The sequence below is a fragment of the Panthera leo genome, chromosome B3 (genome assembly GCF_018350215.1).
Source record: "Panthera leo isolate Ple1 chromosome B3, P.leo_Ple1_pat1.1, whole genome shotgun sequence".
Taxonomy (NCBI): domain Eukaryota; kingdom Metazoa; phylum Chordata; class Mammalia; order Carnivora; family Felidae; genus Panthera; species Panthera leo.
The window spans coordinates 45,566,366-45,586,554 of NC_056684.1; the positions used below are offsets into that span (position 1 = coordinate 45,566,366).

Sequence of the window (20,189 nt, forward strand, 5' to 3'; positions counted from 1 at the left end):
TACAAGTTATATTTCCGACTGAAAACAGTTGTTTAAAAGGTGAAAATAAGGCTGTCCAAAGCACAGTCACAACAATTAGATCTGAGAAGGGACTCTCTTAATGTGATACAGAATGAGAGGATAAACTATTCTATACAATGCAGTGTGCTGAGGGGATTCCTGAAACACAAATAGTGCCTGCTGATCTACATGGGACACTGTACTCTGGATGCATAAACAAATATATTTCCTTATACATAAAAAGGGGAGGAAGGAACCTCTGTTTATTGGCAAATGGTATTTAACATTTTGACCTTAGCAGTATTGACAGTTTGGGCTGGGTAATTTTCTGCTAGAGATGGGAGTCAGTACCGGCACGGCTGTCCTGTGCCTTTTAGGATGTTTAATGGCATCCTGGGCCTCAACCCATTAGACATTAGCAGTACTCTTCCCCAACTGTAAGAACCAAAAATGTCTGCAGATATTGCCAAATATCTTCAGGGGCACAAAATGGTCAGCACTTAAGAACCATTGGTCTAACTGATATACTTAATATTTTGGACTTACTTTTAATAAGACAGATGTCTTTCAATGAGAGAAACTAGTAGGGAGAAGAAGGCATCTAATGATCACTGGAATACTTATAACCCAGTGAAAGTATTCTGGTCGAACTAATTCCAATGGGTTAAAAGACTACTCTGTCACCTTTTCCTATTTACTGGCTGGCAGACATCACAGGGAAAACACACAGAGTTTCCAACATAGTAATCCTAATTTAATTAACTTTGAGTAATCTTAAATGAATCCCTAATATATTAATCACTGTCTTACAGACAATTTATGGCACTTCAAAATAAAAGCTGAGACATGGTTCAATGAAATGCAGGTAATAGGAGTAAATTACCTCTCCATAAACATCTTAATTCAAAGTAGTCATACACTGAAAGCTTTGATCACCCAAGCTGCAAACAATCCATACAAGAGCTGATTGTACCAGGCCTTTCTTCCTACCTATCTTATGTATCCTTCCTCCAATTTAAAGCTAACAAATTCATATAAGGCTTATCATCTTCTTTTCAGGAAATTATGACTGACCATTTCCTTCTAAGATGTAACTAACTACTATCTGAGGGTAATTTTCACTTAAGTGGGAAAATCTACACCTAAATATTCATATATTCATACATGCTACCACTTTCCTTCACCTGTTTTCCAATTCTAGCTTTCTTTTCTTAGTTACTTGGATGCAGTTGTAAGCCGAAAGAAAACACCACAGCCAAGAAGCACAAAGGTACTGGTAATATTAGAGGATAACATAATTTTTAAAGCAATTCTGACATTTCAAATAACCAGTATTAACCACGTAAATTCAAATTATGTTGCTTTTCTGTTGTATTTAAAAAGTGTCATTTGTATTTTTCTTTTTTTAATGTTTATTTATTTTTGAGAGAGAAAGAGCATGCAAGCAGGGGATGGGCAGAGAGACAGACACAGAATCTGAAGCAAGTTCTAGGCACTGAGCTATAAGCACAGAGCCTGACGTGGGGCTTGAACCCATGAATCGCGAGATCATGACCTGAGCCAAAGTTGGACACTTAACCGACTGAGCCACCCAGGCATCCCTGTCACTTCTATTTTTCATAGCAAAGTTAAAGCATGACAATAATATTATAAATTAAAGTAATAGGTAAGTCTGAAGGTAGCTCAAACTACCACCTGTAAAAAATAGTTTTTTCCTAAGAAAATAACTACTGAGCAACAACAATGAAAGAATTTTAGGCACAATTTATAAACTGAGGTATTTATATCAAGTGAAAAATAAGATTAGAATATCCAAAAACTTTCCAGTAGTTTAATAATATTAACAGGAAGTGGCAGGAGTTTCATTTTAGGAGCTTCAAAGGTATCTGATTTTATCAGTTCTCTTCCTAATTCTACACTGTTACTAATCCAACTTACCATCTTCATCAACAGTAAGGTCCACAACTTCTGCTGCATTTTGCCTCAAGGGTTGAATAACAGTAGAGATCCTACTGCGGTTCCGTGGCTCCTGTGGCCGACTTGTATGAGAATTTGAACCTTGGCTCCAATGAGATCTGGAGTGTCCAAGAGTTGAACGAGACCTTAAATGACATCAATATTAAATTAGTAAACATAAAAAAATGAACAAGAATTTTAGTTCTTAAGAAATCATAAGCCTTTCTTACAAAACATGTTGTGAAGTTCAAGTTATAAAGTTTCTTCTCCAAGGAAATAATGGTAACAGAATTAAAAATTATGACTAGCACAATGCCTGGCATTCAATAAAACATTTGCTGAATGAAATGTTCAACAAATGTTCACCAACCAACTGACCTGAGAATATGTGAAATGATATGTGAGACCAATCACTGGTATAAAATACAGGATTCTGTTTCAAGAATGCTGCTCTCTTTTCAATGGTTATTTTGAATACTCACCGGGTTGTAATCCAGTATTTACATTTTATTTAATACCTGAAATTATTCACCACAGGTAAAGTAACAAAAACATCAATATGTTAAACATTAAATAACACCCACACAATCTTGTATGTTGAATCCAGACTGAATTTGCAAAACATGGCTTTGAGAGTCCTAAACCAAGATAAGTTTCCGGTATTGTCCTAAGAAAGATTCAAGGTGGGGCACCTGGGTGGCTTAGCTGGTGAAGTATCCAACTTCAGCTCAGGTCATGTTCTCACGGTTTGTGGGTTCAAGACCCATGTCGGGCCTTGTGCTGACAGCTCAGAGATTAGAACCTACTTCAGATTCTGTGTCTCCCTCTCTGCCTGCCTCTGTCCCACTCATGCTCTGTCTCTGTCTCAAAAGTAAATAAACATTTGAAAAAAAATTTTTTTAAAGATTCAAGGCACCAGAGATTTTCTGGGATTAGGACAGGTAAGGATAGTTACAGCTAGTTTACTAGTTTGGTAGTCATAAGAAACATCACTTGTTTGAGCCACTTTATGCTTTGTTTGTTTTTGAGAGAGACAGAGAGACAGAGAGAGCACAAGCAGGGGAGGGGCAGAGAAAGAGAGGGAGACAGAATCTGAAGCAGGCTCCAGGCTCTGAGGTGTCAGCACAGAGCCCAACACGGGGCTCGAACCCACAAACTGTGAGATCATGACCTGAGCCAAAGTTGGATGCTTAACCGACTAAGCCACCCAGGCACCCCCACTTTATGCTTTTAAAGCATGTAACCACAAACCCTCAACACCTAACACTGATATCATCTTTTATTAAGTGCATCGTGTTGTATTCCACTAAATTATCTCTAAGTATTAAAAAAAAACTCAAGGATTCAGTATAATAGTCTGAACTGAGGGTTCAGAGGGATATTATTCAAGATTCAGGAGAAAAATAAGTGTTTTAAAAAGGTGGGGCTTATGAGTTGATTTTTTTCCTCTTGCCCAAACTGAATGTAAAACTGCTTAAAGATTATTGTCAGGGGCACCTAGCTGGCTCATTTGGAAGAATATGAAACTCTTGATATTGGGGTTGTGAGTTGAAGTCCCACGTTGGGTATAGAGATTATTAAAAAAAAAAAAAATTATCTTTAAGAAAAAAAAAGAAGCTTATTGTCAGCTTGTATGGAAAGGGTGAACCAGATCCGTTAATATATAGTCATCAGGGATGTAGGCTTGACCACTCAGAAAAGAACCGGGGCTGAAAATGAATTGTAGAGCCTAAGAATTTAGAAAAAAGCTCTAATTGTAAAATGAAATTCTCAAGTAACCAGGAGTATAAAGGTGAATTCTGGAGACACAGCAAAAAAAGACGCTGCATTCCAGCAAGAATTGTGGAGATCAAGGCATGATAGTAAACAAATGTCTCAGGATGAAATGGTTTTGGATGAAAAGAGAGATCACAACTTAAAATTCTTGAGAAACCAAGAGACTGTAATGAGACTAAATAGTCTATTATTTCTGGGAGGCTCTTAATGAACACATTAAAGTTCCAGGTCCACTTTGCAGTTCATGAAACCTTCAAATATTATACTAAAAACCTGATGTATAAGGAATAGTTTTCACAGAGGCCTTAGTGGTCCCTGTGATTAGTGACAACTGTCAAATCCTAAAATTAAAGAATCTGAAACACAGATGCATTCTTTCTCTCTCTCTTTTTAAAGATCTTGTTTTTAAGCAAACTCTACACCCAACACGGAGCCTGAATCCACAACCCTGAGATCAAGAGTCTCATATTCTACTGACTGAGCCAACCAGGAGGCCCTGGATGCATTCTCAGAGAGGAAAGACCGAAAGCCAGCTAAACAGTGACAAAGTTAAAATCCCGTTTAACAGTAAGGAAAATAAATACGGGTCATGAGCACTGTGTGTCTTTTTCAAGATCGTGGTCCATTACTATGGTAAATGCATCTGCTTAAACATTAAGCACCTCCATGACAAGAAAGATCTCCAGTTCCACAAAGATAGGTCCTTCATTTCAGCAATCCTTGTAGCTCATAAAAACTGAGTAGTATTGTATCAAGCACTACGTACAGTCACAGGGTAACTGTGGCACCTACCATGGAGTACTAATTTTCTTGAGTCTAGGAAAATCATTTAAAACTGAAACAGATACATTATAGAGTGCTCTCTTCCATGCCATTAGAAGCGGCACGCCAATGGAAAAGTACAAATGGAGAAGCACATTCTAAGTATGTTTGTAACATGCTTCCAAAATAAACAAAAAATTAATAAATAACACAAATTAAAACACAAAGAGCAAATGCATTTCTAAATTCATCCCAACACAAAAATCAAGGTTCATCCATAGATTAGTTTGGCATATCAAATGGAATAAAGGAACACTTGATTGCCTTTTGTATCAATATCTGTAATCATCTAAAGCACAAAATGAATAGTGTTATGGTTTCTTTTTTCCTTTTTCTTTTCTTTTTTTTCTTCTTTTTTTTTGGTCAAAGTAATTCACAAAAGGGCAATATTATTTCCAGTTATTTATCAAGGAATTGTCATTCCTTTTTCATTCATTTTTTCATTCATTTTCATTCATTTTTTAGTTCAGGGTTTAGATAAAATTACTGAGTGAAGGACCAAAAAAATTACAAAAATATGTTTTATACTACATTGCCCTAATAGCACAAATTTCACTGCTATCAATGAAATCCTGAAATAGATTAGAACAAAAATGAATACATAAATACCAATACTCCTTAATATTTTTCACTACTTTTACTTTTAGTACCATTCCTAATACTTATGTTTTATTCACATCTAAAACTCAAAGAAGCTCATGAACTCTGAATCATAAAACAAACTAAATTTTGTAAAGCACTAAGTAAAACTACTGTTTATCTGCAGCATTAACTCTTAACTCCCATTGTACATTTGCAGTGCTTTTCTGTTGGTCCGGGATATGATCCAGGGAACAATTTTACTTTATTATCTTCCCAGGTGAGTCTAATGAAACCTGGTTTGAAGACCACTAATCTGGTTATGCTCAAATGAGGTCTCAAAAAAAAAAAAAAGGGTAAAAGAATCCAAGTATCTGCAGCACAAATGTTTAAATATTTACATTTAAAACTTCACATCTGCAAACAGGAATTAAAATCATACCGATAGCTTTCTCCAACTGTTACAATCTCCACCTCACTGTCAGTTGAGGTAACATTAATTTCTTCATTGGCAGTGACCTGGGGAGTGGAGGAAGCTTCAATCACCACAACATCTTCATCAATACTTCCTGGAAACAAAAAGGAAAAATGTTTTAAACTAACAGACAAAAACTTTTACTTTGAAGGCTATGAAATTCATTATAAAAGTAAAAATCCTACCTGTCAAAAGAAAATTTTTTTAAAGACCAGAGCTAAACATACATAGTGAAAACAGTACTTACTCTCTTAATCTGTGCATCTTCATGTTTATTTCCTTTTATGATTTGTTCTTTACAACTTTTAGTGGTTTCCATATATTTTAATTTTTTTTTAATGTTTATTTATTTTTGAGAGAGGGAGAGACGACAGACTGTGAGCTGGGGAGGGGCAGAGAGAGAGGGCGACACAGAATCCGAAGCAGGCTCCAGGCTCTGAGCTATCAACACAGAGCCCGATGCGGGGCTCGAACCCACGAACTGTGAGATCATGACCTGAGCCGAAGTCGGACGCTTAACCGACTGAGCCACCCAGGCACCCCAGTGGTTTCCATATTAATTTGCATGATCTTATATAGAAATATTAATCCTGTAATATCTAAAGGTATTAAGATCTTATATAAGATATTCACATTCTAGAATAACTCTTTAATATCTAAAATAAAGATAGTATATTTGCTATTAATTTTACCCAAGATAGATTTTATTTATGAGATATGGTATTCTTTTAAGAAATACAAAGCAGCTTTTTCTTTTTAACTTACTTAAAAAATTTTTTTTCTAACGTTTATTTATTTTTGAGAGAGAGCAAAGGGGAGAGGCAGAAAGAGGGAGACACAAGATCCAAAGCAGACTCCATGCTGTGAGTACAGAGCCTGGTGCAGGGGCTTGAACTCACGAACCAGGAGATCATGACCTGAGCTGAAATCAAGAGTTGGCCACTTAACTGACTGAGCCACTAGGCACCCCAACTCTTTGGTTTTAAATTATGAAATCTGTCGTTTCTTTTGTAGTTCTTTTCTAAATTGCTCTAAGTTTGTAAAGTGCATCCTTATTTAGAGGACAGATACATCTATATTTTGTTCAATGTGTTTCCTTAATTATTGACTTCATCTAGAACTAATTTTTGTTTATGGTATTAGATAAGATTATAAATAGAATCTGGCACTCACTCTCCATGGGTAATTAGCTATCCCCAACCATTTACTGAAAAATTCATTTTCCTCTATTAAATTTTGATACCTACCTTAAATCTTCTTACGTGTTTTAGGTTATATTTTAATGCCATCTATTGATCCCCTTTGACAAAGATTCTTATGTCAGGGTAATGCTGGGTTTTTTTGTTTTGTTTTTTTTTTAAACAGCTTCTAAGATATGACTTTCATACTTTAAAATTCACATTTTGGGCTGCCTGGGTGGTTCAGTTGGTTGAGCATCCTATTCTTGATTTCGGCTCAGGTCATGATCCTAGGATTGTGGGATCAAGCCCCGCACTGGGCTCTGCGCTGAGCATGGAGCCTGCTTAAGATTCTCTCTCTCCCTCTGTCCCTCTCCCTCGCTACCTCTCTCTCTCTCTCTCTCTCTCTCTCTCGTTCTCTAAAATAAAATTAAAAAAACAAAATATTTAAAAATATGTGAATAAAAAAAAGGATAAAAATAAAAGTCACATTTTGTCTCAAGGAGATACTTGCACACCCAAGCTCACAGCCAAAAGGTGAAAACAACCTAAACGTCCATCAATGTGTGAATGGATAAACAAAATACTGTATATGCATACAATGGAGTATTATTCAGCCTTTAAAAGGAACAAACTATCACATGCTACAACAAGAACAAATCTTCAGGACATTATGCTAAGTGAAATAACCCAGTTACAAAAAAATTTTAAAATACTGTATTAATTCTACTTATGTGTGGAACTAAAGCAGACAAATTAATAAAGTAAAGTGGTGGTTACCAGGGCTTAAGGGAGAGGGGAAAAGGGAGTTAAGGAGTATAGAGTTTCAGACTGCAAGAGGAAAAGTTCTGGAGATTATGTTTCACAACAATGTGGATATACTTACTACTACTTAAATGTACACTTAAAAATGGTTAAGAAGGAGGGGCGCCTGGGTGGCTCAGTCAGTTGAGCATTCAACTCTTGATTTTGGCTCAGGTCATGATCATAGGGTTGTGGGATTGAGCCCCATATTGGGCTCCACACTAAGCATGGAGTCTGCTTAAGATTCTCTCTTTCCCTCTGCCCCCCTCTCCCCTACTTGCGTGCTCTCTAAAATTAAAAAAAAAAAAAAAAAGTTTTTAATGGTTAAGATGGTTAAACACACACACATACACACACACACACACACACACACACACACACACACACACACACACACGTCCCGTTCCATTTCTTCCCTTGCTGTATTTTTCATAAATGTGGCACGGTCTTTTTTTTTTTAATCTTTTTAAAAACTTTTGTCTCTCTTCATTACTATTACCTATCTACATCAAGCTCTGCCAAGAGTTTACATGTCATGTTTTTGAAAAGAATTTCCCCATAAGAAGACTGAGAGCTAAAAATTTCACCCATTTTAAGTGTATACTTCACTGATGTCAGTAAATTTACAGAGCATAACCATCACCTCAATCCAATTTTAGAACATTTCCAATACCCTAGGAAGATCCTGTATGCCCTGTTACAGTCAAATCATCATCCCTCCATGTCCATGCATACACTCCCACAACTGACCTGCATTTTGTCATTATGGTTTGGTTTGTATTTTCAAGAGTTCTATATACATTACATATACTTTTGTGTCTGGCTTTTTTCATTCAGTGTATTATTTTTATATTTATTCATGTAGTTGTGTGTATCAATAGTTCATTTCCTTTTATGGTTGAGTGGTGTCCTATCATGTGAATATACCACAATTTGTTTATCCATATTGTTGTTGATGGACTCTGGATTTTTGTCACTTTTGGCTATTACAAATAAAGTTGGTATAAACATGAATCTGTTAAGTTTTTGCATATATACTTTCATTTCCCTTGGGTAAATACTTTCAAATGTAATTTCTGGGTACTCTGATAAATTTATGTGTAACTTTTTAAGGAACTGACAAATCATTCCCACCAGGAAATCGAGGGCTCCAGTTTCTCCACATTCTCACCAATCATTATTATTGCCTTTTATTATAGCTACTCTAGTGGATGTATAGTGGTATCTCATTAATTTTCATTTCTGATGTTGAGCATTTTATTCAAGTGCTTATTATTAGTCACTTTAATGAAGTGTCTGTTCAGCTCTTTTGTCCATGTTTAACTTGGACCTTGGTCTTATTGTTGAGTTGTAAGAGTTCTTTATATATTTGTAATACAAGTCTTTTATAGATACATTATTTGTAAATATTTTCTCCCAGATGGTAGCATGACTTCATTTTTTCCCCAGTATCTTTTGAAGCATAAAAGTCTTTAATTCTCGGGGCGCCTGGGTGGCTCAGTTGGTTAAGCGCTGGACTTCAGCTCAGGTCATGATCTCACAGTTCGTGGGTTCAAGCCCCACATCAGGCTCCGTGCGGACAGCTCAGAGCCTGGAGCCTACTTCAGATTGTGTCTCCTTCTCTCTCTGCCCCTCCCCAACTCATGCTCTGCCTCTGTCTCTCAAAAAAAGGAATAAACGTTGAAAAAAAATTTTTTTTTAAAGTCTTTAATTCTCGGGGTACCTGGGTGGCTCAGTCGGTTAAGCATCCAATTTCAGCTCAGGTCATGATCTCACAACTTGTGAGTTCGAGCCCCGTGTTGGGTTCTGTGCTGACAGCTCAGAGCCTGGAGCCTCCTTCAGATTCTGTGTCTCCCTCTCTCTCTCTGCCCCTTCCCACCTTGTGCTCTGTCTCTCAAAAATAAACAAACATTAAAGAAAATTTGAAAAAGATTATTCTTAGAGACTTTGTTTCTCTTGTAAATGAGCTCTCTTTATTCTTTTTCTTTAAATTTATTTAATCTTGAGAGAGAGAGAAAGAGAGAGAGAGAGAGAGCGCGCGTGCGGGCAAACGAGCACGCAGGAGCTGGGGAGGGGCAGAGAGAGAGAGGAGGAGGGAGGGAAAGGGAGAAGGAGAAGCGGAGGGGGAGGGAGAGGGAGAGAGGGGGACAGAGAGAAAGGGAGTGAGAAAGAGGGATGGAGGGAAAGGGGAAGGGGTGGAGGGAGGGAGGGAGGGAGGGAGAGAGAGAGAGAGAGAGTGAGAGAAAATCCCAAGCAGGCTCCACACTGTCAGCACAGAACCCCTGAGTCCAGGCTCAAATTCACAAACTATGAGATAGTGACCTGAGTCGAAATCAAGAGTCAGATGCTTAACTGACTGTGACACCCAGGCACCCCAGTTCCCTTTATTGTTCTTTTCTCCTAGTATGTAGGTATACCATTGATACTGTATATTTATTTTTACCCAACTTTTAGCGAACTCTTGCTTATCAACACAAAGACAACAAACGTTCAACTTTCTTTCATTGTGGGGTTTATGCAATCTATTCCTTCACCCAAGGTGCCATTCCTTGGAAACGTTGAATTTCACCTCTAATACAGCTGTACATTATCAAACATATGCACTATTTCAAAAACTGGCCAGTATCTAGAAGAGGTACAAGCCCATGACAAAGATCTACAATGTACTCTCTGATACTTCAAAGAGGAGAAGAGAGCAGGCACCAGCAAATCAGTCAATGAACAATGATCTGATTTGGAGAAAGTTACTTCAGAAGTAGTTTCTAAGTTCCAAAGATTATACACCTAGACATATTGAGGTAGAATGTATTTTTTAATAGCCTATGTCTATCTTATAGGGAAAGAAAAAAAAATAGCACTTGAGTGGCTATTTAAAATAATATCCTATATTCAATTTAAAAATTACTTTTCCAATTCCTCCTTCATAATCAACCACATGACGTGGCTTAAGGCAGGAGTACAAAGAGAATTTTATATTTAAAACTAAAAGCATCGGGGCGCCTGGGTGGCGCAGTCGGTTGGGCGTCCGACTTCAGCCAGGTCACGATCTCGCGGTCCGTGAGTTCGAGCCCCGCGTCCGGCTCTGGGCTGATGGCTCAGAGCCTGGAGCCTGCTTTGGATTCTGTGCCTCCCTCTCTCTCTGCCCCTCCCCCGTTCATGCTCTGTCTCTCTCTGTCCCAAAAATAAATAAACGTTGAAAAAAAAAATTTATAAAAAAACTAAAAGCATTATATATATTAATAAAACATCATAGATTCTTAATACTTCCCTTATTTTAACCCACCAACTGGACATTACCATTCTATAGGGAAAAAAGCTACACCTGCATATAAGCTTTATTACTGGTTTCTCTCCATGTATTGCACACATGAAACTAACTTAAAAACCTATAAAAAAAAAAAAAAACAACCAAAGATTATAAATACCTTATATGCAATTAGGCAAAACCTAACATAAATGTAACATTTTGAAGTTCCAGTGATAAGTGACACAAAGATAGCTTTGTTAATGCATTAAAATTCAATTTATATAATTTTCTATGAACACAGATTCTGTAACTAAAGGCTATATAAGTAACTGATAGTCTTATTCTCTTGCTTAAATATTTTTCTAAAAAGGAACTTTACAAGCATAACTTGAACATAATACATATAACTAAATAATAATCTCAATAAGCAAGATTTTGGCATCTATAACCTAGTGTTTTTTTCTAGAATGACAATTATTTGAAACCAAATTTAAAGGAAATAGGAACCTAAAAGTATGAAGTTAAACCTCAATATTGCTTAAAAGAAAACCTGGTCATTTCTTATTGGACCATTTTTATTTTCACACTGACTCTTACATTTAGAAATATTAAAGGACAAGAAACTTGAGTACAGCTAAGACATTAGAGTGGTAAGACTATAGGCGATTTTAACTATTTCTTTTAAAATTACTTATGTTGTTTGTACCTTTTAAAACATCATGAGGGGAAGAAAAGAAAACCATCATGAGAAAAATAACAGGCTGTTGCCTGGAAAGAATGTTGGGTACTGTAATAATGGTTACAAAAATAATGGCTTCACTGACAGAGTTCTTCATTAACTCAGTGACCATTCCTATTCCCTGACAAGAGATCACAGATTGTCTTGGCAACATCTATAAGAAACGTCAGCCAGTATAACCATTGGTTACCCTGGTTCCTCTGTCTTAAGTCTGGCATGACGCTTCCAGGGGTACCTGGAATAATAAGAATAGCTTCCAGGTGGTGCCTGGGTGGCTCAGTCAGTTAAGCATCCTACTCTTGAATTCGGCTCAGGTCATGATCTCGTGGTTTGTGGGTGCGAGCCCCGCACTGGGCTCTGTGCTAACAGTGTGGAGCCTGCTTGGGATTTTCTCTCTCTCTCTCTCTCTCTCTCTCTCTCTCTCTCTGCCCCTCCCACATGTGCATATATTCTCTCTCAATATAAATAAATACATTTTAAAGAAAAAAAGAATAGCTTCCAATTTGTGGGCACATACTTTGTGGCATACACAATATTGTGTATGTCTAGTTCTATCAAGAAACTGAAACTTAGAAAGTTTAAATGACTTGTGAAATAGTAAGCAACACTCAGAATTCAAACCTAATTTCAATTCTAAAACTCATACTTTTTTTTTTAATGTTTATTTATTTATTTTTAAGAGAGAAGGAGCACAAGCAAGGGAAGGGCAGAGAGAGGGAGACACAGAATCCCAAGGAAACTCCAGGCTCTGCTATTAGCTTGAACCTACAAATTGTGAAAGCATGACTTGAGCCAAAGTCAGATGCTTAACTGACTGAGCCACCCAGGTGTCCCTAAAACTCATACTCTGTATATAAACTACATTACAGTGCCGTAAGTACTCAACATGTTGGTGCTAATTACTATTAAAAGCATCTTCCTGTTACTAGCTGCTTTTGCTACTACTGCTGTCTTTTGCAGTAACAAACTTACAGAAGTTGTTGCTCTAACTTTGACTCCTCTTTGGGATTTTTCTGTTGGTTATCTAGCCAATAGAAATGAAAACATACATATCCACAAAGATATCTAGCTAACAGAAATGATAACATACATATCCAGGAAGATTTGTATCCAAAAGTTCACAATAGCATTACTCACAATAGCCAAATACCAGAAACAATTCAATGTCAATCATCTGACAAATGGGTAAACAAAATGTGGTACACCCATCTAATGGAATAATACAAAAAAAACCTAAATAGTAAACAGACAGTAATCACTGATAGCTGCTACAACATGGATGAACCACAAAAACATTACACTTAGGGAAAAAAGCCAGACACAAAAGATCACATATTATATTTTATTTATAGGAAATGTCCAGAAAAGGCAAGTCTTAGAGACAGCAACAGATTAGGTTGTGTAGGTCTGAAGGGTGGACAGGGATTAACTGCAAACGAGCAGGCGGGATCTTTTGGAATTAATGGAAATGTTGTAAAACCACACTGTAGTGATGGTTGCACAACACTAAATTTACTGAAAATCATTGAATCACATACCTAAAATGGATGAATTTTATGGTAGGTAAATTATACCTCAATAAAGCTGCTTTGTTTTTGTTTTTTCAGTTTTATTTTGAGAGAGAGTGAGCACATGAGCATGAGAGTGGGGGAAGGGCAGAAAGAGAGGGAGAGAGACAATCCCCAACAGACTCCATACTGTAAGTGCAGAGCCCAATGCGGGGCTCAAACCCACAAACCATGAGATCATGACGTGAGCCAAAATCAAGAGTCAGACACTTAACTGACTGAGCTACCCAGGTGTCCCCATAAAGCTGTTTTCTTAAAAAAATAAAATTTAAAAAAGGCTATAAGATATTCCCTGCCAGATACAGAACTAGACTTCAACAAATGAAAAGAAATGCCATAATCTTGAAAAGGAATACACAAAATACTAAATATGTCAGTTCACTCTAATTTAGCCAACAAATAAAATCCCAATAACAATACCTTTATATGTCTCCCCACTACCACTATCCTCAGATAAACACTCTGATTCATTTGGGGGGGCGGCCCCTGGGTGGTCTAGCCGGTTGAGTGTCCTACTTCGGCTCAGGTCATGATCTCATGGTTTTTGAGTTCGAGCCCTGTGTCAGGCTCTGGGCTGACAGCTTGAAGCCTGGAGCCTGAAGCCTGCTTTGGATTCTGTCTCCTTCTCTCTCTGTCCCTCCCCCACTCGTACTCTCTCTCCCCCAAAATAAGTACACATTACAAAAAAAATTTTTTTAATTAAAAATTAAAAAAAGGTAAGTTCACTTGGAAGAATTAACAGGCAAAGATAACCAAGAAAACCTAAGTGTCTATAATTAAAACAGTGTGCTTCAAGTATATGGAGACCAATGGAACATAAAGAAAACTCCATAAATAGGTCCAAATGTCTATGGAAATATAACATATAACAAAGATGGTATCTCAAGTCAACAGGAGAAAGAAACCTTTTAGTGATTTGGGACAACTGGACAGCCACATTAAAAAAAAAAAAACGGATCTATTCTTCATACTGTACATGAGGATAAACATCAAATAGATCTGTGCTTTAAATGTAAAATAAAAAGTAAATAGAGAGGGGAAGAGCAGGGGGAAAAATGGGTTATTTCTCTCATTGACTTGCAGTGGGAAAAACTTTCCTAATTATGATTCAAAACCCAGAAATAGTAAAGATAAAGGTCAATAAATTTGACTGGCCAAAAAAAAAAAAAAATCTGGTATGGTAAAAAAAAGCACTAACAAAGTCAAAGGACTAATGACCAATTTGGGGGAAATGTGTGATTATATAGTTTCTGTATCCCATTATAAAATATATAAAGCACTAAAAATGAGCGGAAGAATGAAGACCAATATCCTGATAGAAAAACAGGCAAAAGATACGAACAGATTGCTCACAAAAAATAAAATTACCTTTAAAGATATGAAAAGATATGCAACATTACTTATTTAAAAAATTAAAAATATACTGCCATACTATTTCTTACCTATCACACGGACACAAAAATCTAAAATCTGACAATAAATTCTGATAGAAAGGCTTTGGACAAACAGGCACTCTCAAATACTGATGGTGGGCATCAAAAACACAGAAAGAAATTTAGCTATTATTTTAAAAATAATACATGCATTTATCTTTGGCCCAACAATCCCCTCCTAGAATTCTATTCCAAAGATACAATGGCAAAAAATATTAAATAACATATACCAAAAGTTATTCATTGCAGTGCTGTTTATAACAGCAAAAGACTGTAAACTATTCACCAACAAACTGGCTGAACATCCTTAGGTATAACTATACAATGGAATACTATAAAGCTGTAAAAAAAAAATAAAACGAAAAGCAATGAATAAAGGAATGAAATATAGATTTAATTCCTCTATAATCTCTCTATATTGTAACAATTTTACATATTGTTAACTAAAAAATCAACAAACATATTTTTGGTAAGAGGAGAGAGAATAATACACATATTTATTTATATTATTGTACAGGAAAAAAGATGGAATAACAAAATTAAAAAGTAATGAAAACGCTTATCTGTGAGAAAGAGAAAGATAGGAAGATAGGGCAGAGGTGGGAAACTAGAGCTCAGTGAATACAATCCTGTTTAAAAGGTTTGACTTTGGGGCGCCTGGTAGCTCAGTCAGTTAAGCATCCAACTCCTGATTTCAGTTCAGGTCATGATCTCACAGTTTCATGAATTCGAGCCCCACATCAGGCTTGAGATTCTCTCTCTCTCTCTCTGCCCCTTCCACACTCACACTATCTGTCTCTCTCAAAATAAGTAATTTTTTTTTAATTACAAAAAATTTTTACTTTGTAACCAAGTAAATGTTTTACATAATTAAAAAGCAAAATTAAAGCTTTTAACAAATACCTTAAAGAAAGAAAAACTCTGAAACGAATGAACCTAAATGCATATTAAATCAATGGCATAACCAAAGAAGACTGACCAACAGCAAAAAGGAACCCAAAAAAATCTTTATTAACATTGCTGTTAGTAATAACTGTAATATTGTAAATTGTAAATATTTTCATTTTTATTCATTTATGAATGTTCACTTATGTGTATTTATAGTATGTATAGGATAAAACCAAAAAGCGATTGTTAATTTATTAAGAATCACAGTTTTCAATGTAAGAGTAAAGAGATCCAAATATAAAACAGAAGTTTACATAAAAATCCCTAATCCTAAACTTTCAATGGAAATAGTCATATAAAAATTAATGATTTATCTCTTTCTAAAATCTTTATATTCCTAACTTTGTCCATTAAAAACGCTGAAAAGTGGGACCCCTGGGTAGTTCAGTTGGTTGGTCGTCTGGCTGTTGGGTTTCGGGTCAGGTCACGATTTCACAGTTTGTGGGTTTAAGCTCCATGCTCGGCTCTCCGCTAGCAGTGCAGAGCCTGCTTGGGATTCTCTCTCTCTCCATCTCTCTGCACCTACCCTCCTCACTAGCGCTCTCTCAAAGTAAATAAACATTAAAAGAAAAATGCTGAAATGCAGTAATAACTCAGTAGAACAACAAACACCTTAATTCCCAGTCTATAGCCTCTAACTATAACTCAGCAATGAAAGGAAATGAGGAGTAGTTTTTAAAAAATGGTTGTTTCCAGGTTTGAGGCAGGAAATGTAAACTATGGATCTGGACCATCCTGTTTTATCAGAGACCATCTTGTCAAAGACCACTGGGGTGGTATCAAAAGGACATAAACCCAACTTGAAGATGCTCCCACTGGCCAAAGGTGAAACTATTTGAACATCAAACAGAATAAAAAGATTGCTATACATCAACTATGCTAAAACCCATGAGTTCATAATGATACCTGAAAATGAAAACTCCTCTTTGGATACTGCTAGAGCACCAATTCATTCTGAAAAGTGGTAAAATCAAGCATCCATCTTGCCTTTCTCATATGGACCTCATTTCAGAATAACCAGTTAGTTGAAGAATTCTTTGTAGAAGAACCTTCATTAACAAATGTAAGCAGAATGACAGATTTAGAAAGTCAACATTTTGCAACCCCTAAATGAAAGAACGGATCTGGGCAAGATCATCAAAGCTGTTGCTAATACTACATGAAATGTTGATGGGGAACTTTAGAGTGGAAGGATCAGAATGACACCATCAGAACCCTCTAATCAATTTTAACAAGTGATACAATAGGAAATACACAGCACAACCAAGGAAGTGTTCCTGAAGTTAAATTAAATCAAGCTTTTAGATCTAAATACCAGTTGGCAGGAAATATGCAATATATAAAATAACTTAAATGGTAGGGTATCTAGAAATTGTTCTGAAATTCTCCAGGGGAAAAAAAAAATTGAGGGGTGAGAGATGAAGAATGGCAGAATGTTGAAAACTGAAGCTAGATTATGTATGTATAACTGTTTTTATGTGTGAAAAATTTCCATATAAAAATAACACACAACAACAACAAAAAAACCCACCTCTATCAATGCTATCTGGAAAAGGAGGAAAAGAAATTTTCACAAATATAACTCCTAGTTATTAGGACTTTATAATTCCAAAGGTTATCTTCAAGTTTATCTTTTTTTTTTTAATGTTTATATTTATTTTTGAGACAGAGAGAGACAGAGCATGAACGGGGGAGGGTCGGAGAGAGAGGGAAACACAGAATCCAAAACAGGCTCCAGGCTCCGAGCTGTCAGCACAGAGCCCAATGCGGGGCTTGAACTCACGGACTGCAAGATCATGACCTGAGCCGAAGTCGGACGCTTAACTGACAGAGCCAACCAGGCGCCCCTCAAATTTATCTTAAAGGTTATCTTTTAAAGTTTAAAAGTAAACTTTTTTTTTTAAAGTAGGCTCCAGGCTGTGGAGCCCAATGCAAGGCATGAATGCACAAGCCCACCCAGGTGCCCCTAAAAGTAAACTTAAAACACTTAAGGCAATACAGTATGGCATGCAACTGGAAAATATGAGTATGTATCTATTGGATATATACGTGTGTGTGTGTGTGTGTGTGTGTGTGTGTGTACAGACACACACACACATATTTTAAGCTGTGAATAAAAATACAGTCATTAGATTAAACAGCAACAACTGGGAAATAAATGTGCATTTTCCAGTGCTAATACAAGGACTATATAAAAATTTAAGCAGCAGTTCAGATAAGGTTCACTGAACAGATCACAGAAATATGTCACTAAAATTTAACATCTACTCTCAAATTTAGCTTCTATTAGGTTATTTTCAAGTATCTGAAGCTCTTGGCAAATATTATCAGGTACAAAACTGGATGTATAAATTCTCAACTAACTGGCAACTGGGAATAACTCAAAGTCTAACAACCTAAGTCACATATCATTTTGGCTTCCTTTGCTTAAAAAGAGAGCCATAATAAATTTAAAAAACAATTAATGAGGATGGGGTAAATAGGGTTTTCCCAGAAATCTACTGATTACAACATCGGAACTAATGCTTGTTATACAATATAAGGTACTGACAACTCATTCTTAGATGACTTGGTAAAACCAGTTAAGTATATACAACTGTTACATCTTAGAGAGTTTGACGATACAACAAAATAACACATCAAACATTCTTTCCATCAGCTCACTGTAGCAGTAGCCAGTAAGTGTTGATGGATAGTGGGTGAAAATTTTGTCCTAGCACCTCCAGAGTAACTAATACCCATCCATACAAATCATATTATTATAGTAGATAAATCTAATTAAAATTTGAGATATTCCAACCCTCTCCTAATTCCCAACACACAAAACCGTACCAGAACTGGAGTCAGAAAGCCAGCCCTAAAAATAAATCTAGAAGAAAAACCCTTCTCTTAAGAATCCAAGTCAGTTTTTGAGAGCTGAAATTTCTTGAAAATAGAACTATGTCCCATCAATATTTCAGTTAATTCTGAATATAAATCATTCTAAAGTGGCTTTACAAAGGCTTTATCTGTAATATGAGGGTGATAATAACAGAAGACACCTCGTAAGAATGCTGGGAGGGTGAAATGAGAAATACATATAGACACTCAGAACATTACCAGCATGGAGTAAATACCCAAAAAGGGCTAGTAGGTATTTTTACTATCATCATGATCATCTACTGTTGGAAGGTAAAGGAACTTGATGAAAACTCCTTGGAGGGCATTCTGATGATAATAACTAGCAAATTTTTAAATGCATGTTAACTTCCTATATACTTTTAGAAATTATTCCTCAAGATATGCTTGCATAGGTATGCAAAACTGTACATACAAGGCTGTTCAATTCAGCAAATATTCACCAACATAACCTGGCTAAATAAATTATGAAATATCCAAAGAAAGGAAATACTATGCAACCATTTTTTAAAAATGAGATAACCATACACACTAATATTTTAAAAACTTGTATTTATTTACCCTTACATATGATTCCACATTTTCTGTGTAAGAGAAGAAAATGCTAACTGAATACTTCTGGGTAATAAAACTGGGACCTAAGAAGAAGTGGTAAACTTTTGTTTTTTATTTTAAACATTCTTGGTATTTTTAAAATTCCACACTATGAGAATGTTATTATTAAACCATTATTTTAAAAACAAATAAATTAGTTCAAAACAAAACACTGGTCTAAAAACCAGGAAAAAAAAAAAATAAAAGAATTTTGTTTCAACGTTTGGCTTTGTGTTTCCAGAGACAAACATTCCTCTTAAATGTATGAAAATATTATGCTGAAATAATGCAACTCTTCCAAAGACAGTAAAAACCACATGCTACAGAAAGTATTAAATAAGATTTAAAAATGAATTCTAGAGTTTGCATTTATCTTGAATAGTTGAGAGTATATGAACTCCTTACTTCCTAGAAACAACACTGATATTGACCTACATCAACTCTATCTTCATGCCTCCTACAAATTCCAGCTCCTTGGAACTTCTGCCTCACAGCACCAACCCTTCTGCCTCACTAATTTCAAGCAGAAATTGGGCTCTGCTGCTCCCTCTTCCCCAAACAAGTCTTCACATTCTAACCACCTGAGAAAAATGGCAAATATGTGGCAAAATGTAAAATATGGCAATTAAGCAAGACAACTCCTATTCTTGCCTCCCTCTTTCTCAAAAGACCTCAGAGAATGGTTGCTGTAACCTCCTCCCAGCTGTAGATGATCTCAATGAACTCTTTAAAACAAATACTTGGAGGAGCTCTTGAGGGACTCAGCAGGTTAAGCATCCAACTGTTGTTTTCTGCTCAGGTCATCATCTCACAGTTTGTGAGTCTGAGCCCTGCATTGGGCTCTGCGCTAACAGCACAGAACCTACTTGAGATTCTTCTCTCTCCCCGTCTCTCTCTGCCCCTCCCTCATGTGTGCTCTCTTTCTCAAAACAAATAAATTAACTTTTTAAAAAAAGAATTAAATACTTGGGTAGGTTAAAAAATAATAAACTGGACATCGCTTAGACTAAAGATCCAAGTTACTGGTTTCAGGGTTCTGGCACAGATAGACAAATAGAAATGGGAATCTTGGAAGGTAAGTACTTCTGTACTTAACCTGTTACAGAAGGAGAAAAGAAACAGGGAAAAATGGCATATCAGCACAGTAGATTATTAGCAGACTCTACCCTTGA

General features: G+C 36.2%; 1 protein-coding gene across 10 annotated transcripts in view; it reads right to left on the bottom strand.

Annotated features, from left to right (window-relative positions):
• The window catches only part of RNF111 (ring finger protein 111), a 126,928-nt gene that overhangs the window by 31,005 nt on the left and 75,734 nt on the right, over positions 1–20,189 (bottom strand). For all 10 annotated transcript variants that reach the window (XM_042941885.1, XM_042941892.1, XM_042941888.1 and 7 more), the window contains exons 3-4: positions 5,576–5,702; positions 1,939–2,102 (exon numbers count right to left, since the gene is read on the bottom strand). In XM_042941885.1, the coding sequence (XP_042797819.1) occupies positions 1,939–2,102; positions 5,576–5,702 (291 nt within the window). The remainder of the gene's footprint in view (positions 1–1,938; positions 2,103–5,575; positions 5,703–20,189) is intronic.